The sequence below is a fragment of the Thalia democratica genome, chromosome 7 (genome assembly GCF_965202585.1).
Source record: "Thalia democratica chromosome 7, ktThaDemo2.hap1.1, whole genome shotgun sequence".
Taxonomy (NCBI): domain Eukaryota; kingdom Metazoa; phylum Chordata; class Thaliacea; order Salpida; family Salpidae; genus Thalia; species Thalia democratica.
Genome location: NC_139171.1, coordinates 54,168,221 through 54,195,782, shown reverse-complemented (window position 1 = coordinate 54,195,782; position 27,562 = coordinate 54,168,221). Strand labels below are relative to the sequence as shown.

General features: G+C 26.3%; 1 protein-coding gene across 4 annotated transcripts in view; it reads right to left on the bottom strand.

Annotated features, from left to right (window-relative positions):
* Positions 1 to 597: 597 nt before the first annotated feature.
* The window catches only part of LOC145840195 (collagen alpha-1(XII) chain-like), a 33,808-nt gene continuing 6,843 nt past the window's right edge, over positions 598 to 27,562 (bottom strand). The window contains exons 10-34 of one of the 4 annotated variants that reach the window (XM_082947363.1): positions 26,446 to 26,590; positions 25,241 to 25,424; positions 21,870 to 22,029; positions 19,078 to 19,184; positions 15,235 to 15,381; positions 14,439 to 14,561; positions 12,861 to 13,129; positions 12,332 to 12,522; positions 12,036 to 12,189; positions 11,486 to 11,646; positions 11,197 to 11,364; positions 11,033 to 11,137; positions 10,609 to 10,778; positions 10,104 to 10,232; positions 7,552 to 7,693; positions 5,820 to 6,007; positions 5,183 to 5,344; positions 4,441 to 4,614; positions 4,208 to 4,281; positions 4,098 to 4,151; positions 3,948 to 4,043; positions 2,883 to 2,930; positions 2,663 to 2,725; positions 2,382 to 2,478; positions 599 to 1,359 (exon numbers count right to left, since the gene is read on the bottom strand). In XM_082947363.1, the coding sequence (XP_082803489.1) occupies positions 1,253 to 1,359; positions 2,382 to 2,478; positions 2,663 to 2,725; positions 2,883 to 2,930; positions 3,948 to 4,043; positions 4,098 to 4,151; positions 4,208 to 4,281; positions 4,441 to 4,614; positions 5,183 to 5,344; positions 5,820 to 6,007; positions 7,552 to 7,693; positions 10,104 to 10,232; positions 10,609 to 10,778; positions 11,033 to 11,137; positions 11,197 to 11,364; positions 11,486 to 11,646; positions 12,036 to 12,189; positions 12,332 to 12,522; positions 12,861 to 13,129; positions 14,439 to 14,561; positions 15,235 to 15,381; positions 19,078 to 19,184; positions 21,870 to 22,029; positions 25,241 to 25,424; positions 26,446 to 26,590 (3,418 nt within the window). In that variant the 3' untranslated portion in view covers positions 599 to 1,252. Of the gene's footprint in view, positions 1,360 to 2,381; positions 2,479 to 2,662; positions 2,726 to 2,882; positions 2,931 to 3,947; positions 4,044 to 4,097; positions 4,152 to 4,207; positions 4,282 to 4,440; positions 4,615 to 5,182; positions 5,345 to 5,819; positions 6,008 to 7,551; positions 7,694 to 10,103; positions 10,233 to 10,608; positions 10,779 to 11,032; positions 11,138 to 11,196; positions 11,365 to 11,485; positions 11,647 to 12,035; positions 12,190 to 12,331; positions 12,523 to 12,860; positions 13,130 to 14,438; positions 14,562 to 15,234; positions 15,382 to 19,077; positions 19,185 to 21,869; positions 22,030 to 25,240; positions 25,425 to 26,445; positions 26,591 to 27,562 lie in introns of all 4 variants that reach the window. The other 3 variants (XM_082947365.1, XM_082947364.1, XM_082947366.1) reach the window with 3 other exon arrangements.

Here is a 27,562-nt window from a genome sequence, read left to right as displayed (position 1 = left end):
AGAAAAACGCTTTTTAGTTTTACTCAAAAATGATTGATTTCAGCGAGCATAAAGCAAATATAAGGCAAAAAGTAAGAAAAAAAAAGTAATTTTATATTTATCTATGAGGCAAAAACGTTAGATGTTAAAAATTTGTAGCTAAGTTTAAAAATCTATATACAAACAGCTGTTAACTTTTTTATATTTTCTTTTGTAAAAGAAAAAAAGAAGTAAAAATAAACTTTGTTTGCTATTTTTAAAAATTTATTTAGATGTAAAAAAAATATTTTTTGTTTCATAAATTTAAAAAAACACCAATAACAAAAACAAATTTAGATATATTTTATGCTTAATTTAACGATTTTAATAATAAAAAAAATTGTTTTTCTAAAAGTTGTAAGAAACTTTATATGTAAATATTTAAAAGCATTTATAACTGTTTTTTTTGAGTTTTTAACGAAAACACTATCAAATTTGTTATCTCTTATTTTGTGTTTCGTAGCATTAATATTGATTGACAAAAAAAAATCAATTGTATTCAAAGTGTCTTATAACATATTATTTAAAAACAAAACAACTGAAAACGGTATTTTTTTAGCCGAATAATAGTAATTTCTAATAATCTTAACAATCAAATTCAACTAAAAAAAAATTGATGTTTATTGATAACTTATTTGATAAACACTTTAAAAAGTTATCGGGTCTAAACAAAAACTTTTCACTGTTTGTACATATGAAGTTTTAAATATAACAAACATTATAAGAAAAATCTCATTAGTTATACAACGACTTTTTTTAAGTTGTAAATTTTTCTATGACTATTTTAAAACTTTTTTTTAAAGTTACGAAACGAAAAAATAAGCAAAACTTTAATCAAATATTGAATTAAGGTATAAGCTTACTTAATTTTTTTTTATCTTATTATATGTTTTATTCATAGACATTCAACTTCTCGGTTGTCAAACAAAATAAGTCATTAGAACTTTTTTAAAGTTTCAGCTTCGTAAAATTTATTTTAAGTGATATAAATTACTTTTTTAAGCTCAAATGTACAAACATAGTAGTAGTGAGATTAAGCAAATGAACATAGTTTACTTGATAGAAGAAAACAACTATTAATACGTGCAGAAATTTGCAGACTAAATTATGTAAACTTGTTCAACAATATTTTACATGCAATTTCAAAGATTTTAGTTCTTATTTTTCCTTCAATCATTCCACTAAATCAATCATCTTTCCACAGACTTAACTTTAATCAAAGTTTTTTGTTCAGCTAATCATCGACTGGTTGTGAGTTTGGTTCGATGTTGAGCGTTTCACCTTTTAAGTTGTGTTTTGTTTCAACTTTGTTTCTTTCATCTTTTAATAGCTTGCTGTATTCTGAAAAAATATTATTTAGTTACTTCACTGACGTTTGCTTTACTTTATAGTTATTATTATATAAAAAAGTAATTTAACGAGCAAAATAAGTACCTCCTTTATAATACTTAAAATTACTCAAAACTATTTTAAAACAACTTCTAGCTTTAAAATGAGTACACGGCTATTCAAAATTTAAGAACCCAAGTTTTATAGTTCTAAACTATTGTAGACTATGTAATTTCTAAAATGTAAAAATTTTAAAATATATTTTTATCATAGTCTTATTAATGAACCTAAATGATCATATTTCATTTTAAATATATTTTAACTACTTTTACCAACATGCTTAATATAAGTTTTTAAACTTACTGAAATGTAGTAATTTTTAGTGAATATTAACTTACTGTATAATTTTAATCCTAATTTTATTTCTATCATAATCTTATTATATTGAATAAAAATATCGAAGTACTACTATTTAATTTGTACATTTAAACGTTTTTAAAAAACTTTAGTTAACAGAATTTGAACTGTTCGAATTCGAACTGTCATGTGGTCTATATAACATACATTTTAAGTATATGTGTTTCAAATACTTTACAAAGGACTGTTTAAGTTTGATTGCTAAAAGAAATTAAATCAGACGTTGCAATAAAGCAAGGAACAATTACTAATCGTACTATAAAACTAACAAAAAGCTTTATTTAAAATCTACTCAAACAGTTTTCATATTTAATAATTTTTTTTTGGTTTTTGCAAAAAAAAAATTAGAAATACTTTGATTTAAGAATGCTACTGTAAAATATCACTACACGAACTGAAAAAAAAATATTTGAACTGAAAAACGCAAAACTCGATAATGGCTTCGTTAAATATTTTAATGATTTTGTTGTTTTTGACTATCAAGCAACGCATTATGCAAACTACATTGTACATTTTGACATTAAACTTAATCCCTTAAGATTATGTAAATACCACGAAAAAGGTTTTAATGAAAGCAGTGTGTTGAACTTAATCGGCGCAGTAATAAAAAAGATTACCTTTAATCACTTTGTGGCAGACTTGTGTGGCAATTTGTACGACTTCGCTTCTGCTAATACCACTCTCACCTTTTGGTCCCGGCATACCTCTCTCTCCCTGTAAAAACAATAAAGTTCTTTTGTTTAAATTATTTACTTTAAGACTTTTGAAAGTTTGTTATTAAAAGAAGAGTATAAACTTTTTAATAGAGATTAAATCTGTCTCAGTTCAGTATTTGTACAGATTGTTCACGTTTATTTATATAAAACATAGTTAACTAAACTTATACTAGTAAACATACTTTTGGACCTATTGGTCCTGTATAACCCCTTTTTCCATGTTTCGGTTTATAAATGTTTGGTTTCTGTTTTTAAAAACATAAACTATGTATATTCATAATTAAATAAACTTTTTAATTCTTGGCAAAATACATTAAAACAACTAAGTAAAAAATGCTTGATTAAAATCTAGTTTCAACTTGAACAATTCAAAAAAATAACAAAAATTCAAAAAACTCTTACTCTGGGCACTAGTATTTGAGTTGTTGAATCATAAAAGACATCTAAATCCTGAAAAAAAAAAAAACTTAATTAGTTTTTGGACAAGTGATTTATTATTTTAAATTACTTGAACAGACCACAATATTATATAAAGTTAATGGGTTTAACCTTTTTTGAAGCTTTTTTATACGCAATGCAATACTACTAATTTTAAAAAAATGTCAAACTATAATTCGTTTAAAACAACAGGGGCTTATTAAATACTCTTCGGCTATCAATAATTAATTCTTCTTTCAACTACAAAAAGTCAAAGCTAAATCTGTTTAAGTAAGTTATAAAATTTGTGAATTACATTAAAGTAATTTTTAAGCATAATGATTATCTAGTTACTTTTGATGATAAAAATGATTTGTTTTTATAATAAAAAAAGTTTAAAAAAATCATATTATTGTTAATACATGCTTACTTAATGTCTAGAGTGTAATAATTTGTAATCAATACAGCTGTAGCAATACGTGCGTTGCAAAACGCTTTAACTATTTTTAATCAATTTATACATTTTTGTTGCTTGACAATTTTTACTCGTAGATAAAATCAACAAAGTAGAGAATAATACATAAACATTTCGAATTTAATTTTTGCGGTTAAGCAGCTGAAGAAATTTTCCCACAACATAGAAAATTTGCATGAAAGTAAATGCTGTCGTTACAATATCAATATATAATTTTTCCATCAGAAAGTTTATTAGTAGATACATCTTTCAGTCGATTTAATAAAAAGTAACCATTGTGAAATGTTATACTACAAAGTTAAAATCAAATTTTCAAATCGTTAATATTTATTGACATTTCGAAATCTTTTAATACTTTTGTATTCAGAAAATAATTGCAACACTCTTAAACTGTTGTACTAAATATTTAAAAAATAATTTTTTTAACAAATAGTCTACTTAACTACAAATTGAAAGCTCATTTAGTTTTTGTTTAAAATCTAATCAAAAACAGCTACTTAACTTTTTCAAGTTTTAACGCGAAAAATAAACATGACTATTAAAAATATTTACTATTTAAAAAGTTTAAAACTAACTCTTTTTGATACAGTTCGGTCACACTGCATTGTGCACACTCCTGGTGGTCCTACGGGGCCTCTTTCACCCTTGTCCCCTTGCAAACCGATCGGCCCCTAAAATAGTTAAACGTTAAGTAATAATAAAAAAAAAGAAATAACATAACTAACCAAGGCGCCCTTTTCGCCTTTTAGTTCAGATTCGGTGAAAAGCTTCTGCAAAGTCTGTCATATTTTGAACAATAAATAAATTAAATATTTTAGTAAGAAGCAAAACAAACTTTTGAATCCATTTTACTGCTGCACACGTTACATTGTTCTGGTAACTCATGTTCTTTTTCAAACAACGCTAACCCTGTTAGAACACAAGTAACTTTAAAATATTTTTAATTTAGATTATTACTTAACAGCTTTAAATTTATTTAACTATTGTTATTAAATTTAATAAGAAAATCTTCTTAAACCAAATTAGAGTAAAAATGTTTGACAAAAATCTAAACAAGCTTTAAAAAACCTTTTTTGCTACGCTGGGAGGACCGACATATATTCCTCCTTATTTTTGCTCTGAGGAGATTTAAACTCCTCATATCTTCAATATCGTAATGATACAGTTCGTTTGGTTGCGACGAAATTTCCCCGATGAAATCTTGTGCGCTGTTCTTCAGACCAATTGCGATCGTTTGAACTCCTGAAAGTAAAAAGTTAGTTATAAGTTATTAAAGTTTAACTTTTTATTTTCAAATGAGTAAATGTGCAGAAATTAAATGCAAGAGGAGGTCACGTTTTAGAAAAAATATTTAAAGTTAAATCACGTAAAAAGGATTTTTATAAACTTGTTTGGTTATAACCACTTAAAAGTTTTTTAAGTTTTTCTTAAATACTTAACTTGTCTTACTTCTCTTTTAACTAATTTCAACTTTTTTGTTAGTTTTAGCTTTTCACATATGTATGTGTTTTTAATTTTTTTCAAAACTTTTTTAGTTTTAGATTTTTCTTTACATGAAAACAGTTGTAAACTAGTTGAAACAGATTATTTTACAGACATAAAAAGTAACATGTTAAATTTTATACATGTACAGCTTATAAGGAATTAAATAAATGAATCAACATAATTTTGTTTAACTACTTTTTCACTATAAAATGCTTTTTTTTTAAATTGGTAAAGAATTGCAGCTATGATTTTTGTCAATTTGAAAGATATTTTAATGACTAATTGTAAGTATACATTTAAACAGAAGTATATATCAAACATCAACCTTTTTCTTTTATGAGCTTCAATGGTACAAGAATGTCATCTATGGAGGGACCAGTAGTAACAAACACAACAATGTCCCTGGTTGGTAACTTATCCGGTCCGTCAGAAACCAAAATGTTGTTGTGGACATACGAAATTGCATTACCAAGATATGACGCGTTATCTATAATATATTACTCTAATATGTGTATACATTTATACAAATACAAAACAAAGCATCAAATACAAGCCAATGTAAAATCTTTTTTTTCTTCTTTAACTTATTCTAAACATAAAAAGCATTAAAACATATTGACTGAATAGATAAACAGCAATACTTGTTTCAATAACTTATCTTAAAATGAATGATCTTTCATTCAATGTTTTTAATTACTACTATGAACACCTATTTTTGTTGTACAAAGAATAATAGGTAAGCAATAAAGTATGTAATAATAAAGCTAGTTAGTATGTAGTTTCCAAACATTAGTTTAAGTAATGATAACTTAACCTTAAAGCTCACATACAAAAATATATTGCGTTATCTGAATATTAGTTTTTTGCTAAACAATCTAGATTCTAGTAGCTTTATACATCATTTATTTTTCAGTTTTCAAAACTTCATAACAGTTGGCACCAAACAAAACTTTCAAACGAACCGTATTGGTTCATGTTAGTCACGTGACGGTTTATCTGCTTCCTTGTCAGCCGATTGGTCAGGGGTAAAACCACATGGGGTCGCTGCGCGTACTGGATAATCGACAATCCGACCCCGTACACTGCTATGGAGGGAAGGCGGTCAGTTACCTTGCGCCTGACAGCTTGCCTGTACTTGTTAGCTGCCGCCCTGAAAACAAACTCGTTGAATATTATATACAATATGCATAAAATATTTAGCAACTCCTGATTAAAAAATGTTGTAGTCAAAATCTAAAAAGTTTTGTATCAGTTCAAAAAGTTGTGCAATAATTTTAACAAAATAATTGTTACTACAACCAACTTGTTTCGTTTGTCATAAATTCGTGAAAATACTTGTACATAGAAAATTTATGGTATTTAATAGGTATTTGAAAAACTTATAGGTTAAAAATGTTATAGGGCTAATATAAGTATAATTTTTTACATTGGCTTGGTAGTACTAACCAAAAAGTAGTGTCTACTTCATACTAAATGATGTTTTTACCATCAACACCAAAATAAAAATCTTTTGACATTTTAAACAATAAAATAGAAATTTAATTGTTGTTGCGACCAAAAACTACATAGGTAATAATTACTGACAAGCAAATTACTCATAGTAATTTATAGTTGATTAAATTCATATTCTACCAGTCTGAGCATTATTAACCACCAGAACTATCTTTTAAAGCATTTTATACATGCTTGCTTTCATTGTTAACTAACCTTACTAGCATAACTAATTTCTTATCTTTTGAAATTTTGAAATTTTTGTTTGATATCATATAAAGTTACATTAAAACATCCTTACAAATTCTATTTTAATTCTAGCATGTTAACAACGAACTTATATGTATTTGAATTCAGCTTCGTGTATTCATGTTAAACACAATAACATTTTATAGCTACAAATGCGGTAGCATTAAAGTACATGTGTGGTTTTGTATTCTATGCTTTATAAAAACAAGCTCAAGTAATTCGAAAAGCGAAAATCGTTTGCGTGTTTAAATTTTTCAGATACAGTGAGTTTATGAGTGCCTTACAATATTGTGCATTTAAAATGTATCAGATAATTGCAAATCACAATGGATTAAGATATTTTAAGATATGGCTGGGTGCAATTTTAAGCTTTCTTTCTAGACTTAGACTACGATTTCGACTACATACTTTTCATTTATTGAGAAATAATGAGAAAAACAACATTTCAAGTTTCAAACCGCAAACTCAAAACTCCAAAATACAACTTTTATGTCGAATTTGTTTTGTATTTCAACACTTAATAATATGCATTTGCCTTTCATGTGGTTTCACACCTAAATTTTCACTGAATAAACAAAATCTTTATGTGAAAATTTTTCATATATTGCCTTGGTTGCTTAAAAATTCGTTAAGCATCTTTTTGATTGGCTTTGATGATACATGAGTTGCATTACAAAAACTAAAACTACATAAAAAAGGAATCTATAATGTAGTTTAGAATAAGTTGTTTTGACGTTTGTAAACATTCAAATATTTTTAAAGAAACATAGTTGTTTATCTATAAATAGACTTTTGTTTTACTGGTGTAAAAATAGATGTTTTTGGTTTAAGTTATATAAATTTGTAGTTTAAAAATTTTAATAAAAACAAATTAAATTTTTGTTAGAATTTATTTTTTTTCAATGTTTGATAACTTAAAATGCTACAAAACTAATTATAACAAAACAAACTTACTTGTGTATAGCTTCGATTTGGAAAGAATTAATGAGCTTCTTCAGCCACATTTTTATCAGATTGAACTCGTGAGGAGTTGTGTTGTTGGATGAATCCACCACAAAAACAATGTTGCAACCCGACATCAGGCACGATTTCGCTTCTAGAATATATTATTGTTTATTACGAATTAATTTGTTTAGCTTTGTAATGTTGTTTAGTTCAAAATGTACCACTTTTTTTTGTGTTTTACGCTCATATAAAAGTTTGTAAGTTTCATTGAGAGTAACTAACGACTGTGCCGCTTGCTAGAAAGAGCCCTTCTAGAGTTGTGAAAAGGAGAATAAAATTTATAAGTGGTCACTACAGAGCCAGTCCTGAACTTGGTAAAAGTCTGATCTGTTGCAGCGTTGGCGCCTTTGGTCGAACCAACATTTTCCTCGGCAAATTCCTCATCGGGCAGGTCGTCAAAAACGTCCTCGATAACCTCAGTAAGCACGTGGTCGTCAAACGAAAACGGGAAATTTTGGTCGTTTTTTGTTTGGGCTTTTACCGTGCCAGATACGGCAATGATTATTAATAGAATTACGGTGATCATTTTTAATTATTAAGTCTGACAAATAAAAGTTTGGGCAATTCTTGGCGTAAAATTTTTGGCAGACCACATAATAAAATGTTTTAGTTTAAATTCCATAAAAAAAATTAAAGTTTTATTTTATTTAATTCTACGCGCAATTTAGAGTGTTGGATGCTAGTGTAGCGTGTCTAATTAATTATTATATCGGAACCTTCGATAGTAGCAGTATTGTGCCAGTTTAGTAAACAAAGTTATCATTGTGCAACAAGAAGTAACGGTAAGTGCAATTATGCAATAGGAAATTGCACTAATTCAATTTGGGCTCAATTCAATTGAAGTAAATTTGATTGTAATTTAATTTTTCCTTTTTTTGTTAATAACGACTACTGGTGCGCAAAAATTTAAGCTAATTATGTATATTTAAGAATTGTTAATTCATTTGAAAGTGTTTTAAGGTGTGCATAAATATGATAATTTCGTGCTAATACTTTCGTTTCTAAGTAGCTTTCTTGCTTTTGGTGTAAAAACGTAAAAACTAAGTTTAATGTCTTGAAAAATAAGCTTTAAAACGGTTTTAAATAAATAAAAAAGTATATTAGTATACTAAATATAAAACAACAAATACACTAATTTCTATCCAAATATTTGTTTCATCTCACAGCTAATTTTCTTGATTAAATAAAAATAATACAAAAAATTACTAAACAGTTTTGCTGGTTTGTATTTATGTCTTTCACAACTTTAAAAACCTATTCAAACTGCTAAACTAATTTGAATAGTGTTAATTTTTGATTAAGTTTATAGATTAAATTTTCTCAATTCCTACAGACTGGTTTTCGGTATTAGATGTAAAATTTAATAATACCTGCATACGTGTTTAAAAGTACAAATATATATCAAAAGCAAAACATTTCAAAACAATCCAAAATAGTTAAGAGAAACCTGAAAAACATAACAAATCAAATAGATATATTAATAATTTAGATTTTTTAGTATATAACCGCAAAATTGTTGACAAAAAATAAAAATTGACACTTTTTTATCAAAAAGTATTAAATTGCAAAATAAATATTTACTTTTTAACCATGAGTTTTTTAGAAACCATTAAATAATCAAATTAGTTTAACGTTATTCCGAACCTTAAACAGCTTTTGATATTTTTAATTATTAAACAAATAAAAAGTCCTATGTTAAAGTATGACGTTTATAATACCTTTTTGAAATAATTTTACTAAAGTGCTAAATAAGTAGTCATCGTACACTAAAATCTTGATAATAAACCTTAAAAGTTCCGATTATTTGACGACTATTTGTACCAAAAAAATTAATTAATGTAGTATAAAGAAGTAGTTTAAATAACAAATAAACGTCTATTAACTCATAACTTGTGTTTAAAAATACTAAATAAGCTTAAAACTTACATTTTTAAAACTGTATAAAAGTTAGCAACAAAGTTCTTAAAAACTAATATTAAAAAAAAAAAAATTCTTCAAACAATAAGTCTTATTTATTCCTGTACAGCCTTAAATAAAAAAACAACTTTTATAATGTTTTTTTATATAAATGAGTTAATTATCCTGACCTATAAGCTAAGTAAGCTGATTATTTTGTGTGTTTTCACACATATCTATTGACTAAAGCAATTAGTACTAGAGCATTTTGTGGTTTTCAGATATTTATTTGTAAAACTTTTTTCTTTCGTTAGCAATAGCTCTCTTTCTGAGCATTAAGCCACCTAGCGAGTAAAAATTGTTTAAACATTCTATTTCTATTAATATGTTTTTTTTACTGATATTGAGATAATTAAACGATTCAAGTTTTTCAAGTTTCTTAATGTAATTTTTTGTAATCGCTGCTCTGGTATTTAAAATTAACAAACATTCGAATGCCAGGACATTCATATTAACATCAGTGAACAAAAAACTGGCTATACATTATACACTTTTTTTTATATCATACTTAAAGCACAAAAAATGTAGTAAAATTATCAACTGACTTTCAGTGACTTCCTTGAGATGCTTGTTGTCTTGAACTCCATACTTTCTTTCACCTCTTCTTTTGTTCCTTGAGTAGTTATTCACTTCTGTTTCTATCGGCAACAACAAGTTTGAATTTATCAGGTTTTCTGCAAGTTAAAATGTTTTTGTTATAATTCAGTTACTACGTAGTATGTAGTTATAAGACAAAAACTAGTGTGTAAAAACGCCCAATTTAACGTAGTTTTTGCAATTTATTTGCTTATAGGACACATATTTCCTCTATAAAATACTTTGTTAAACATCAAAATATAATCTACTATATGTTATCTTTTTATGAATAAGGCATTTAAAATATAAATAATTTGCTCAATTTTTGAATACTTTATAAATAAATTAAAAATAATAAATATAAGTTATTCAGATTATGTTCTTAAAGAGTACTAAAACTAATTTAGGCACAAAAATTTATACAAATTTTAAACAAGCTTTTATACAATAACAACCTAAATATTAGATACAAACCTTCATAGCTAGCAGAATTGTTGAGCACAAGTATATTAAGGTGGTCAGTTCTGAAGGATTTCGCTTGTTGAGCCATCACTTGTCCATTTGAATGAGCTTCCAATACAATTTTGTAATTTCCGTTAGGTGTCAGCCCCGAGGTGAACGGATATGCGTACTGCAAACGTCGGCTAAAATAATACTATGTATAAAATTCATAACACTGTTACATAGGTAAATATTCATATAACGTGGAAAAGAATTATAAAATATGATTTATGTCCTTAAAACTTTTTTAGCTATTGATATTATAAGCAGAAATTCAGAAACATTTAAACTATGAAAAATGTTTTTAAAACAAAACGAAGTAAAGCAAATTTTTCAAGAACTTTGTAGTTATTTTATTCAAAGAATAACATTGCTATAGTTTTACTTATCGACTAACGGTAATGTAACATTTTCTCTCCAAATTTCACCGTCTTCTCCTTCGAGTCTTATGACGTAATAAAGAGGCCATTCGTTGGGCGCCCACCATTCAAGCACTCCACCACTAAAACATCATTAGTTATCAACAAATTTAGGAAGTTTAATATATTTAGCTGCTTTTACCCTGAAAGTTTTTTGGACAAGGCGAAGTTTCGTGGAATGAGGTCACGCTCGTGCAGAATTTGCTTCAAAGGAAACATCTCAGCCCTGACCGCGTCAGTGATGACGTAGTGAAGTACGTAATAAAGCTGGTTGAAGCTTCCTAGAATGTACCGGTGAACTTCAGGATGGCTTTAAAAAAATGAGTATGTTATTTTTAGGTCTGCCTAATGTTTTTGAAAATTACTTGAACCCAAGCAATCAGTGAATCTAATACATAAAATTTATTAAACTTTCAATTATTAACACTAACTTTGGTAGAACAGCGCTCTGGGCCATCTGCAATACAATAGGCACGTAACCTGCATTGGTGATGTTTTCAGTGGAACCTGGTAGAAAGGTGGCGTAGTTTGTGTTGGTCATGACGAGTAGCAGTATTCTAGCGGTGCCACTTCGACATTCTGCCGTTGTTTTCTTCAAAAAATTATTAAGAATTAAAAATAATTAAAGAAGTTTATTTAAAGAATAGACTAATTTTAAAGAAACTAAAAGAAGTGTTTCGAACTAAAATTACTATTTGATTTTTTGCAGTTTAAACTTTGTTCAAATTTTCAAAACTGGTTCAGTTATCTTTTTAGTGTTTCTTTTACTTTTTAATTAATAAAAAGTATTTCTATTTAACGAATACACATAAATCACTACATTTTTATAAGTTATAAACTAGTATATTACTCTGTTGAAATTTTCGTTTATTATGTACAACCTATTTGTTATTTGTTTGAAACAAAGTATTTAAAAATAATGATTTTTTAATTAACAGTTACAATTAAACGAAGAAAAATATTACATAACATAGGCAAAACCTTTATCATGTCTTGAAATTTTTCAGGAGTTATTAAAGATGCTCCAGGTAAAGGAGTTAAAGTTTCCAAGTTTTCTGAAACAATATTTTCATTGCTTGAATCTTTTAATGAGAGCCTTTTTATTGGTCTATCGGACAGCTGTAGCAAAGATAGCCTACAAACAATTTATTTTTATTTTTTTGCATAAAATATCTAAAATTACTACAGGTAATATTTAAAAAAAAAATACTTTAAATTTTTATATTATAAATAAAAGTTTGGACGTAAATCATTTATGAAATAAAAATATTTCTAACCGTACTTTATCAGGATTTTCAAGATCAAATGAGTTGACAAAACTTTTGAGGAACTTTTTAGTTGAAGAAATGTCTTCTTGAGGCAGTGTAGGTGACAATTCAAGCACCACTGTTATGTCGATTGGTAGTCCAATTTGCTTCGTTTGAAAAGTTATTTCAGTTTTCTCACTGGATTTTCCTTGCATATCCACCTGTTTGTAATATAAAAACTTACTTTTTCTGTTTTGATACTGAAAATGTAAAAGTGTACATTACAATACATAAAAATATAGCTTAATTTAAAATTTCAAGCATATTTTATATGATAGTAGTTAAAAACATTTATTTACTAAAAAAGTAGAAAAACATGATGTAGTAAGTAATTAGAAACAATTTTTATAGAATATTTTTGACATGATACTACTAATAAAAAAGTTTCAGTATTTTTTTTTTCTAACATTATTCGCACCAAATACTGAAAACTGTTCAAGTGACATCAGTAAATTTTAACTGTTTACATCTTTCTATGTATTTCAAAACAAACAGCAACCTGCACTGAAGCGTTGTAGTGCCTTCCAGGTGTCAGGTTGTTGATCCACGTGTACAGGTAGCTGTCCAGGTTGTCCTCAGAGTAGGGGCTGCTGCTGTTGTGGTACAACAAATCGTTGGCAGCCAGGTTGCCCTGGTCATCGTACACGGTGACCTGGTAGGTGAGGAAGTGGTCGCTGTCGTGGCCCTCGAACTCAACCCGCTTCCATATCAACTGAACCCGGCTCTCGAATTTTTGCAAAACTCTCAAGTCTGAAGGTGCCGGTAGGTCTGAAGGATAAATAGTCAGAAAACTTGTCTAACCGGTTTATTACATGTTTAGTATATTTTCTGTTGCGTTTATGTTGTACCTTTGAAAAAAAGTTAAAAGATGGTACTATTGTTTTTTGTTTTGAAAAATAAAAATTTTTGAATGTTAAATACAGTTGCTATGCTTTTAAGTTTTATATAATTTTAGTTTAACGTTGTAAAATGTTTTAATTGAAGTGCAAACATTTCTTTAAACTTTCTTTAATATTAAGAATACATTAGTCACTACATACTTTAATTGTTTAAAACATGTAGACAAGTCAAAAAGAAAACAATTGTTAATACTGTCTGTGCTTTTACTGTTTTTTTTATATCTTAAACCTTTCTACAATTTTGTCGATATTTATCTACAGTATTTTCTTATGTTCTAGAATATATTAATTTTTGCAGTTTTTATTTACGTGTTTGATTTTTTTTATCAACACAGCACTTTAATTGAAAATGAAGCAAACGCGAAAATGTAAAGTTCTTTCAAGTATTTACTACCTAACAAAAGTGCTTCAATACTGCATTTGAGAAAATTTGAGAGCAATTAATTAGCCGGAATAATGAAACAATTTGAGTGGTGAAAGAAGCGTATTAGCGCGAAATTCTAAGTGGGAGGTATAATACCTGTCAGTTTGTTATCACCCTCGATTTCAATATACTTTTAATTAATATTTTTCTCACGTGTTTCGGTGTTTAAACTGATCTTCTTTAATAAAAACAGTGCACTTAAAAAATATAATTAAAAAATATATTATGTTGACAGATGGTTACAGAAATTTAGTAAGACTATTAGTTTTCTAATAATACAGTAAATAATGATTTATGCTTCTAATTACTGTTTATTGAAACACACACAAAAAACGTTTTATTTTAGAGACTTGAATTACTATCTAATATTTTTAAGTGTTTAAAAACGTCAACGACTTTATTGTTCTTTAATATGTTTTTTACGCTAAATTTATCATTGATGTAAAACTATTTTGTCTAGTTATGCTTAACTATTTGAAAAAATATTTTTTTGGAGCTAATTTACCTGATATTTAAACAAAAGTAAATTAATCATGCACTTTTAAAGTTACTATGGCTTAAAGCGCTTTTTGAAATTGATGATACTACAAGTTATTTGACTGATTAAATAAAATTTACATAAAAACTTGTTTACAGTTTTGTAAAAATAAGATATTATTTTATTAGTTTCATAAAGACAACTTTAAGTTTTTCCGTTATAAGACTTAGTATCAGCAGTAAACAAATAATTTACAATAACTTTTAGTAGTCATACCTGTAATTAAATAAGTAGAAGTTGGTGAACTTTCAACATTTCCCACGTAAACAGATCTCACTTGTATCTCATACTCACTTCCGATCATTATTAATGAAGAATTAAATACATGACTTGTCGCTTCTGTTATTATTTTTATGTTTTATTTGTAAAATTTTGCTGATGCGATATTTTACTAGATTGAAAAAAATATGTATATACTACTAAGAAACTATACAATAAATGGTGTAAACCCAAAGATAGTTAGTAAAACTATAAAATTTTAAATGCTTTTTATATGAAAACAGAAATACGCATAGTTTTAGTTTTTTTTAGAAACTTTAAATTATAAAGCAAAATAAAAACTACAGTTATGACTGCTAAATTCATAAGTGTTTTTTCAGCCATATATTTTTATTAAGTGATAATACAAACCGCAGAAATATTAAAAAACAAATTAAGTTTAATCAAAATAAATCTTTAAATTGACAACTACTTGTATTTAAAAAAATAATACATAGTTAAATTAAAAAAGTTTTTTTTCTATCAAGTATAAGTAACTAAACTAGCTAATTTTAGAAAAAGTTGGTTTTTTAAGTTGTCAAATTATGACCTTAAAAAAGAAGAAAGTGTAATTGTAGTTTCTACAGTTTTATAGACCGAAAGTTTTCGTAAAAATTTTTATCAAATTTAGCAATATCAAATTTAACATTAAATAAATTATACCAGTTTTCAGGTAATTTCTTAAAGTTTACCTATGGTATAACAAAGATTTAAAAGAAAAACAACAGTAAAGATTGTTTACAAATATACTAACGTGTGTAGGCAGTGCTTATTATTTGACGATTTTTTCTGAACAGCATTGTGACTTTGTAGTTGACAACTTTTACTGAAGTTTTCCAATCAACTTTCACTGCATGCATGTCCAACTGATCAACAACGACATCCAGTGGTTTTGCTACATCTTTAATAATACTTTTTTTTAACTTAACTAAAGTTTTATTTAGCTATAGAAAATGGCTTTATTTCAACTAAAAGAATTAATAAGTTTAAACATGTAACTTAAGTCTTGATTCTTTAATTAAATAGAAAAACTAAAATGATGGTGATACAGTGAAACCCTTTTAGAAAAGTTTTCTTAGAAATGTTGTTATTATGTTTACTTAAGAACAATGCATAGAGACAGTTTTATTGTGCTAACTGTATAGAAAAATGTAACAAACTGTTTATAAAATTAAATCAAAAGTTAATGTATAAAACTGATACTTGTATCCGTTTTAAGTGCAATTGGTCTAAAACAAGGAAGAAAAAATATTTTGAAGTTCCTATTGCAACCGGTGTTTAAATAAAACTTTCGACTATTTTAGTTACTTACCTCGCAGCATAACGAATTAAATTTTATGAAATACCATGAAACTTTTGTTGAATTATTTATCATTTAAATATTAGGAAAATATTTTTTTATACTTTTGACCGTAAAACAACACACTATAAAAAAAAACTTTATTTTATTACGCTCTAAGTATAAATATATGATATTTATTTTGATTTCAATTCGGTTTAAATGGATTTTTATTTTATTGATAAACTAGAGCGACACGCATTTATGGTTAAAATATACCAAAAACTTGCATAAGTTTCTTCGTTACACTGTTTTAGATATTAAATTATAATGAAAACTTAGTACTTACACAAACGAATTTAATTATAGGACATAATAGTTTATTAATGTATTAGTCTATTCTAAAAATTACTGTTCAATTAATAATTTATACATTTCTTTAAATAATACTGTAAGAAATATAAATGGAATTAACATAAAAATCTTAACTAACCAAACAGTTTATTTAAAACATTCTCTCTAAATCACAAATAAACTTCGTGTTGTACAGTGAATTATAAACTCAGTTAAATAAATGATAAATTTTTACGTCGTATTATAAAATTTATTTGTTCTGTTTACGCATATATTTATTTAGTATAAAATTAGATTTGTCCTTTAACAACTGTTTCGGCAGTTGATAAAAATTGATTTTTATCAACGCCGATGCTTGTAAAAACTATAAGCATTAGTAAAATTTCTTTTTAACTAGTTGCAGTATAAATAGTTTATATAGTTAACTATTCCCGTATACAATTCTTAAAAAACAGTATATCCACATGGTGGTGCAAATAATAATTTTAACTTCTGAAAAATAAAGTGTAAGACTGAAACTTAATTTTCTTATTTTATTGACACAAACAAAAGAAAAATTGTTACGAAAAATGACTTTTAAAATAAACTACAAATTTGCAAAACCATATAAGACAATGCTTGAATTAAGTTTTTGTTTATATATAGAATCAAACTTAAGTTTAGAAAAAGTAGAGAAACCACAAAAAAGACAAAAGGAACTATAAACTTTTATAACTACTTAATTAAAAAAAAATATTTCTAAAATTCTTCAGGCTAATAATAAGGTTTTGAAAATAACATAAATTGAGTAAAACTTTTACAAAAACATTTTAAAATTAAAGCCTTTTAAAGTGTAATTCATAGAAGTCAGTAGAAAAATTTTAGGCGTATTTAAACTTAATCGCTTAATTTGAATTTTATAATTTTACTATAAAAAGCTTATGTCATATTTGCCTTTGTCAAATTTAATATGAATTTATATTAGCGGTTAAAAATCATATAATACTTCAGCTAAAAATAATCAGAAAGGAAGTAATCTAATAAAAACATTTTAAAAAATTGAGATAGTATGTCACGTTTAAACGGATTGGAAATGAAAGTTATTAGAAAAATTAATTATTTTTAATCGATGCGTTTAGAGAAAAAAAAGTTAAACTGTGTTTATACCTTTAAATAATTAATATTGAAACAACATTAATAGCTACAAATTAAAAGGTGAAAAGAACTAATAATGTTCAAATAAAGTAATTCATAGTTTATTATCTCGATGATAATTAAAACATGCAGTTTCAATGTTATCGCAAGAGAGTTGCCTGGAGTTTTTTGTATTCAACAAATAAAACAATCCTTAAAGTTTAATAGATTATATTGAATAAAATGATCAGGAAAAAATTTATTACCAAATACTGTTTTGTTTTCATATTAATAACAGCTTAAAATAATAAACACAAGACTTCTTTAATAAACCAACAACTTTAGTTAGCTATTGTAAACTAACAGTTAAAGTATTCATAATATTGTTGTGAAACATAACTTAAAAAAAAATATTTTGTTTTGAATTAAAAAAGTTATACACTGTCAAATTATACGCTTAGTTTTTTAAACTTTGAAATTAATCATCATATAGTTAAAAAAGCTTATAAAAAGTATTTAACTTAATTCTTAAAGCGAGAAAAAGAACATAAAATTAGATTAAACTTTTAATTTTTCTTTTTTGCGCTATTTAATACATACTGTATAATAAGTCAATTTTCCGCGTGTAACCAAAAAAAAAACTACTTCATACACTATTTGCTTATCAGACTATATCTCTAATGTTTTGAGCTTCTACAAGATGTTAACTATTAAAATATTAAAGTTTAAAGTATGAGTTATTTCATCCTTTTTTTTATGCTTACAATTTTATTAAAACTTCAAAATTTTATAAAATCAATAAACTTATTTAACTTTTAGAAAACAAAAAATTTAAGCTTATCAACATATAAACTTAATAACAAAGTATTTCTAGTATACAGTGGAAAATATTATTGAATGTAATATAAAGAAACAGTTCAAAAATTTCTGCAGCATAAATTCTATTATCTGATTGACTTCTTACCAAAAGTTTTGTGGCTTAGAAGATTAACTTATAATAAGTACAAGCTTACAAAAAAATTCTACTAAAAATTTAATATGGGCGTATATAATTATCATGGCGAAAACAATAAAACTAATTTTTGCTGCCAATGTTGGGGTATTGTTTTGTTTTGTATTTAGTTATTTAATACTTCCTACGAGTTATCACAATGCTTCGGATATTTGCGCGAATACACATCAACTAAACGGTGAACTTTGTTTTGGCTTCAACTGCTTGTTTTGGCCCGACTACAGCCTGATTAGTCGGCCACGAGTGCAAACTACGTTTTATACAAATTATAAACTATTATCTAGTCTTGCGTGCCAATATTGCTGTGCTAGTTTTGTAATTTTTAATTAAGGGCTTCCGTTGTCGAAATCAAATTTATTTTTCTAATATTTTTCAGCACGTTACAATGTTGTGGTTTAAAATACTTTAGTAACTTTTGATTCAGAAAAAAAAGTAATTGTAGTTTTGTTTGAATACACTTATTTGGTTTTGTATAAAACTTATGCTGCAAACTTAGCTAAAATAACATTCAAAAACTTAAAACTATGTAAAAAAATAACAAAACCAATAATTGTATTACTAATAACAGTATGTTGTATTTAACATTTTTAATATTTGTTAAACTTAAGACATTTGAGATTAATTAAGAAGAACTTTATATCTTAAACAAAGTTTAAAGTAATATGATGTATTTTAACAGAATATTTTGTTCAGTTTAAATATATTACAATAATTTTACTTGAGCGATTGTATTATCTACAGGGAGTTTTTAAAGAAAATTTTATTTTGCTTAAAAATACAAAACTTAGTTTTTAAGTATTATAAATAGAATTACTATATAACAAACAATAAAAATAAACCTGTTTTAGTGCAAATGTACACAGGTTTACTTGGCATTCTGTAACCTTTTACTTGTATTGATATGTTGTAGTATTTTCCAGGCAACGTTGTTGTAATTTCAAAATTCCTGTTAAAACAATAAAAAGTGGAGGTTTTTAAATAAAAAACTTCTCATTACTAAGATAAAACTAATTTGAAAACGAGATTTTTTTTCAACTTATCGAAAAATGCGGTTCAGGGCAAAACATCAAAAAGTTCCAACATTAAAAATTTCCAACACACAAAAGCACGGTGTAATTTGTACCAATAAATACGCAGAAATTGTCTTGCAGCCACAAATAAATTCCCCCCATTTGAAACAATAACGAGGTGTAGCGAACAAGTAGCTAACAGCAAGTAAAATATTACACGCATGTCAAGTTGTCGCAGATTAGCAAGCAACCAAGTGGCCAGCAAACATCAAAGAATTTTCAGCAACATGTTTGCATTTTTATGGAAAGTCGTGCAGTTGAAAGGCAGCTTTGATAAAAATTGTTGTGTTATTATTTAGTTTGTTAAACTTAACAACACAATTTGGTAACTTGTTTCAGACAAAACTTTACGAATGTTTACAAAATTGAGTTCATAAACGAGAGATAAAGTATAATAGTTAAATAAATGTTTTTCACTTATTCAAATGTATATTGAGTATATAAATATGATAAACAGTCCGATTGTAATCATAATTTTGATAATTTTTTCTCACTAATATTCGTTTACTTTTGCAAATTGTTGTAAAGATATTCTAAATTAAATTTAAGTTAAGTATGAAAATTTAGTGCTAAAAGTGATTAATCTTACTTCAGTTAATATAGATTTAACAGAATAAAAATAACTTTAACAAATACCCTTAAATTTGGTTGACTTGTGTTCGAAAAAGCACAATTAATTTCATTTATCTGATTAAATTACGATAAAATATTTAAATTTTTTTGCAGTATATGCCAAAAAGGTTAGCGACGACATAAACAAATTTAACCTTAAGTTTACGGCAGGTGTCAAAAAACTGAATATTGATTGATCGAAGCTTAACAGAGATTGATTACAGTATAAAGAAATAGAAAGGTATAAAGGTATTTTTTAATAAAAACATTTTTAGGTAGAAATTTATCTAGATTGCTTTAAGAAAATTTTTGGTATGTTTATGTAAGAAAGGGAACTGATTACTAAAATTACTTATTAACGAAATATTATTTTTCTTGATACTAACTGTATCATACATTTTTTTTCTTTAAAAATGTGGTCCCTTATTTATTTTAACAGTTTTAAATAATGTTAATAAAAACAGCTTTAAACAAGATTTCATATCTAATGAGGGAATAAAGTAAACTTAAGTGCTTTAGTTTCATTAAAACTAAAGTTTAGCGCTTAATCGTTTTAAAAATGAAAAAATCATACTTAAGAAGAGTTGTTTGTGATAAGCAACAAATATTATTTTAAGTACATTTGTCTGAGTCTGTACTACCTTTTCATGTAAGCTAATTGTTTTGTAGCTTGGCTGAGCAATTCAATGTTGTACATGTAATTTCGTAATGATGTTTTTGGTTTTAAATTTTTGATCTATGACGTATTCACTAAAAAGAAAAACACATAATAGTGCATAAAATTCTAGAAAAAAAAATTGTCTAGCTAAATGTATATTGTAGCAGCTAATAACGTATGCAAGTTGAATTTTAATCTTTAAGCAAATTTCTCGGCACTTTTATTATTAAAATTGTTACGCTACATTTGTTAAAATGGTAAATTTTAGTTAATTAGCTATAGCTAAACTTAAAATTAATTAAAAGGGTTTTTTTGTTTAATTTAAAAAACTTAAAAGTTTGTTTACTCAAAACTGTTTATTAAAATAAACTATGAAGAACTTTAAAGTTTAAGTTAGTATAGAGTAATTAATAGCTTTATCTGCTTTAAATTAAAGTGTAATATTTATTCTTTTAGCTATTGATACAAGATTAGTTATTTAAGAAATTTTAAAGTTCGTAAGTAAAATCCTCAATTAATATATTTTTTTTTGTTTAAAAGACGTAGCACAGTTTTAGTTATCTTAATATAAAAAATACTTTTACATTCAAGTCATTAAAAACTACAACTTTTTAAAACTTAGGAATAACTGTTTATACTCTTGGTAAAATCAAGTCTGTATATTAAAAAAGCAAATGCTACAAAAAAAGAGTTTGATTTCTATTGTAGATAAGAAGCATTCATTAGTGATTGTTGTACAACTATCTTTCGTTTACACATCAAATTAGAACTTTTGAAATTATTCGTAATAGCATAAATATTTAGAAGCATCAAATAAATTAACAGTGTTTTCGTAATAAATAGCAAGAACAGAAGACTTCACGCATACAAATGAGGTGTTATGTAAACAAATAATAAAAGTTTTCTGGCAACAAAGTGTGGATTATATAAAAGTAAGAAATGTTATTGAACATAAATAGTTTAGTTTTAGTACAGCTTATACATCAAGATATAATTTTGTTAATATCGCGCTTGGTTTTACCGATTTGTTGTCTTTCAAGTACAAGATTAAAAAACTTAATCACATAGCCTGTTTACGATATATACAAAGACAGTTATGTAATATTTCTATAAGTAAGTTGATACTAAACATGCATCATAATTAATCTGTTAGACACGACTTATAAATTAAGCTTTACTAGTGTGTTTGATGTTTTAATTGTTATAAGAAAATATACCGACTTATGCAGCAGTCTAAAATCTGAAAATAAAATGAATTTAATTTTATTTGCTAAATTACTAAATTTCAAACCTCCTTCTTTTTCCGATAAGGTATTTTTGGTTGGTGACGTTGTTTGCGATTTGGAAACTTGTCACTAGGTGGGAGTCGTCTGCAACCCAACTAATTTTAAGGGTGTTGTTCACAGAACCGTCTATTTTGAAGTTTCTAGCAGGGGGTAGGGGAGGACTGACTGTGAAAAATTGTAACAAAAATTAAAAAAATATCTAGTTATTATATACGTTTATTCAACAAACAAAAGATACTTGTCAGTAATAAAATTGCATTAATTGTCGATATTTAATCAAACGTTTTTTGTTTATGTTTGATTTTACAACTTAAAGCTTCATTTAACTAAAATGCAATAAAAATAATTATTTTAGGAAAATCTGGGTTCAACTTATAATAAACTGTTGGTTCAACTATTTTGACCGGGTTATCTAAAAATTTTCTTTTTTAGGACAATAAGTTTTAAAAGACTACGTAGAAAAAAAAGCAAAATTTTAACAGTTTACTTAAAAAATAGTTGAACGTAGCTCGTGTCCAAAACACTATATTAGATAAATATGTATGTACAGGACTAAAACCTTTACTTTAACCTAAGTTAAAATAATAAAAGGCTGTAACATTTTGTTATAAAACTATAAGTACTTTGATTTTAAATTTTGAATGAAAGCTTTTAATTGCTATTTATTTACTAAATGTAATAAAAGTTTTTATTGCTAATTTTTCAAAAGTTTTTTATAAAGTTATTTACTACTCATGATTTTTAAATTACTCCAAAAAGGTTTGTTTTGAACGCTTAAAACTTCTTTTTTGATGAAACATTTAAACGTTTTAAGACTACGCATAATGTACAAAAGTTTTTAAATCTAAGCTTTGATCTCTCGTGAAACGTTTATAAAAAACCTAATAACACTTTTAGGAATATCTACATTAAATCGTAAACTTATACTTAAATTTCATCATTAGTATTCAACAGACGTCAGAATGATTACGAAACTAGATAGTGTCATTTACTTACGAACGAACCTGACCAAAGTTCATTCATACCTCGCTAACTCTTAATTAACCTTGTTTTTATTGTTTTAACCTAGTAAAGCCAAAAACTAAGGGTGTTATTATAAATGTGACATTTATTTAGCGCCTTTTATTAATATGCACCGACGAAAATCATTGACTTCGAAGCCCGCCAAATCCGATTAAAAACCGTAGTTTTATTTCGGTATTGTGACGTCATAATTGTGTTGAAAACGCACAACGCCACTTTTGTTCGGTTTTCAGACGCTCAGGTTTTTTGAAGCGCGTTAGAATTACTCACACAAGAGGCTAAAAATTTTATTCAACTATCAGACATGTCACTTATGTCACAACTGCTTTGATGTGTTCAAAGTAATTTTATTTGATTTTAAAACTTTACAAGCTTTAGTTTTAAAACTTAAAAAGATTTTTTGTTGATGTAAGAGTACGACAATAAAGTTCCTTATTTTAAGTCAATTAATAATTTTATACAATGAATGGATCGGAAAAAAAGTTATAAACAGACTGTAAGTACTTTTGTAATAAACAACTTTTTAAAGCATTTTATACATACTTATAATAAACTTTTTGTTGAGCATGAACTTACAAATACTGTGTAAGTTTAAGTTTTTTTTTAAACTTGAAATTTTATATAACCAAAAGGCCACCACAGCAAAGTTCAATTTTAAGTAAAAATGTAATTTAACATCATATTTTTATTAGAAACTTTATGAAGTTTTAGGATTTTTCAGCTTTCGTTCAACAAAAGCTTATATAAAACTATTCTTTTTTGTTTTTTTTTATAATACTTTGTTTCATTACTGAGCTTACAACTACACATACACTTTTTGAAAAGTAAGAAGTTTTTTTACAGAACACGAAACATATTATTTTTAGCTTCTGTTTACTAAGTAAAAAGTAACTACCACAATTTAATTATTTTTACTCATAGTTGTACATATTGTAGTTATCCTTTGATAATTTTTTTTTTACATTTCTACCAACAACTAACTACAGCTTCTTTTGGTGAAGCATTAAACTAATTTTTAATTGATTTGTACTTTATAAAGTTATTAAATTTTACTTTAAAGTTTTAAACATAAACTAAGTCTACCTAAACTAAGTTTATCAATGTCAGCGACAAAAAATTGAACTAAATGAATCTAGTTTTATTGTAAAAAGTAAAAATTATTATTTTTTAATTAATTTTATTAAGCTATTTGTTTATAGAAATAAAGTCTTTTTTTTTCATATACTTCTTTGATAAACTAGAGACAATTAAAATTGTTTATTGATAAGTAGCTTCTAAGTAAATGAAAAAATAAGGTTCATTAATTTTGATAACTTGGGAAATAATTTGCATATTTTATCAAACTGTTTTGATAATGACCTTTTAGTAAAGATTAGCTTATATTTACATGTATGATTAAATATAATAAACCAATTGAAAACAGCATTTAGCAGTTTAAACAGTTTTATTTACTACCTTCGCAATTCCTTAACTAGTTTTAATTATATATCAAGAAAAAAACTTAAAATCTAATTATAAAATTTTACTTGAAAACTTTAAAACTCTTCAACGTAGTGGATAAATAAGTATACATATATATATACATATATATCTATATAAAGGTTTATTTCAAGATGTAAAACTCAAAGGACTCGAGTCCTTTGAGTTTTACATCTTGAAATAAACCTTTTTATTAAAGCCCTTAAGGTGGGCTCAGTGTGAAAGATTTGATTTATCAAGTTAAATAATTTAATTCTATATGTATATATATATATATATTTATTTATATATTTTGTAATGTTAAAAGGCGTTAAATCATGGAGATCCTGATAAGCTAAGCTTATCGGAATATATACCACAGATGTTTTTGTGTTAAAACTTTATTCCGACTAACGGCGTTTCACTGCTCTCAAATAAATTTAAGAACAGATCTACGGAGTCTAAAAAACTCTCTTTTTTTTGAGACTCCGTAGATCTGTTCTCAAATTTATTTTAGAGCAGTGAAACGCCGTTAGTCGGAATAAAGTTTTAACACAAAAACATCTGTGGTATATATATATATATATATATATATATGTATATAAATTACCGTTGGTTTTAAGTAAATATTGACTTTACTTCTAAAAAGAATAATTAGTGTTTATAAAATGTCTTAACTAAAATTCTTATTAACAAAAAAAAATATTTAACTATGTAATTATAAATTTTTAACTTTTTGTTTTGTGTTAAATTTTAAAATAACTGTTCAAAAAAAGTAACTACACACAGTTATTTATTTTTTTTTATTTTTAAAACATAACTTTAATATTAACTCTCTTCTATATAAGCTTTAAAGTATTTGCATAGTGACTAAGTTAATTAGTAATGTAGTGACCTGTTTCGTAATGGTTGAATGCTTGTGAGCACAGAGTGTCTGCCACGTTCATCTGCACGTGTTCCAGTTCGTTGTACGAGCTCACCGGAAAGTACAGGTCGTCAACTGATGCGTATCGCTCCATTTCGCTCGTGTCCATGTCAACTCCCACGTGCACCACAACCACTCCCTCCTTCTTCAATATCTGTGTGGGGGATTTTTCATTTGAAGTCATTTAAACTGGAGTTGATTGTTTATTTTATTTTAGTGTGGATGCTTTAATTTTTTTTAATGAAAACAGACTTTTGTAATTTAGTTATTTTTTATAAGTTTTAAAGGAAAATAAAGTTCTAAAGGACTTTAAAAATATAATGAAAAGCAACAGTAATAAGTTTTAATTAAGTTATTTTTTGTAAACTCATATTCTTGTACTTTTCACAGGTAGTTAGTTCATGTGTTTAATTGAAGCACTGTTTATCTCAATTCTCAAGTCGCTCTCGTTGACAGATTAATTGAAAAATTTTACCATGCTTTCAGCTTAAGCGATTTCTTAAGAAATATAAGTTATTGTAATGTAATTCTAATGTAGTTTTACATTTTTAATAACTATTTCATTCATTTAAACATCCAAATCTTAATTAAAAATGATCTGGATAGAAGTAAGATAATTTTTCATAGGTATGCAGTTTAATAATTTACTCCCCGTATTATGATGGATTATATTTATTATGAGTTTGAGCTCAAGTATAGAATAGTTCTGCCAGTTAAATTAAAAATAGTTTGAAAGGCGCGGGTTAAACAACATTTAGTCAATACTAATTAAAACCATTTTAACAATAAAGATATTGTTTTATACTTGTTACAGCTATTTTAAGTATTTTATGTACAAAACAAGTTCTGGCGTAGACAAGACAAATTAAAACGTTATCTATTCAAATTAATTGTTTGTAAAAGTTTTAAAGCTGCTCTAATCGTCTGTCGTATTCGTCTGAAAATCGGTTTATCTTAGGCTTAGTAGTAGAACGGCAGAAACTTTATAAAATTCGAACAAACACTGCAATAGAGTGCGCATTAGGCACGCATTAAATATATTAAAATATTTTCAAGAGTAATAAGTCACGTTTGAGAAATTCTCCTGCTGATTGCTGATCAACAAGCGCCCTTGTGCCAGCAAATACAAGCAGCTGATAAGTTCAACAAAAAAGTTAAAGTTTTCATGAAATCACCTCAATGTGCTTTTGGTATTGGTCTTCGGACTTCCCCGAAGTCACAACCACTATCATCTTGAGCACTTTTCTCCTCCCCAGCTCGAACGCCCTCGAGTGGGCGAACCGCAGAGCCTCCCCAGTGTTCCTTTTGCCCGTGTCGTGGCTGTGAAAATAATTATTGTTTATAGGTAGGACTTATAACTTATAACAGTTATTTTCTTACCTACCATTTACGCAAAAGTTGTAAACTGTTTTTTATTTAGAACATATTAAGAAAAGTTTTTTACTTTTATTATTATAAAAATTATTAAAAACTTTTTTTTTGTTTTTTAGCCTTTAATTAAGACTTCTAAAGTTTAGATTAAATGTGTTTTTTAAACAAAATTTCCTGACAATTTTATTTTAAAAATGTATAGAAATTTTAAAAGAAACTTTATAGACCATTATTACAGTCTTACATATATCTTTTGAGCCTTAAACTGTGTTGCTAACTCTATAATGAATGGTTCTGTTGTAAAAACTATTTCAATTGTAGGCTTCTTGAAAATTATCGTGTAATCAAATTTTCAACGCATGTTTATTTGAAACACGTCAAAACTGTCTGAAAGTTTTATTTGAACAAGCTTTTCTTATGCTGACTTATTTAAACTTTCCAAGTATTTTTTTTATTATAGTTTCATGAAAAAAAAATGGTTTAAAATTTTTTAGGTTATAAAATACATAATTCAATGTTAGAAATAATAAAATATAGCACACTTTTATCAATACAATGACAGTTTAAACTTAAACAAACGCGTATAAAATGTATGTTCGAGTAAACACCAATTTATTTTTGATCTTTTTATAATATACAGTCAGCTCTCGCAAATCTACGCTCATTGTGTCCACAGAAAAACTGCGTAACTTAACAAAAACACGTAATTAAACAAGAGGAAGCAAATATGTCTACCATATTGACTATTTTCTTATAATGCTTTTGATTTAATACGGTTTTGGGTCTTTCCCATTTTTTTTTGTTTGAAAAAATAGTTCTCATTTAAGTTGCACATATATGTGAAAAGTGTTTTAATAAAGTTGTTTATGCCCTTAAGAACCTTTTTTCTCTACTTTTTTTTTGCTCGCCTAAGATTAAACT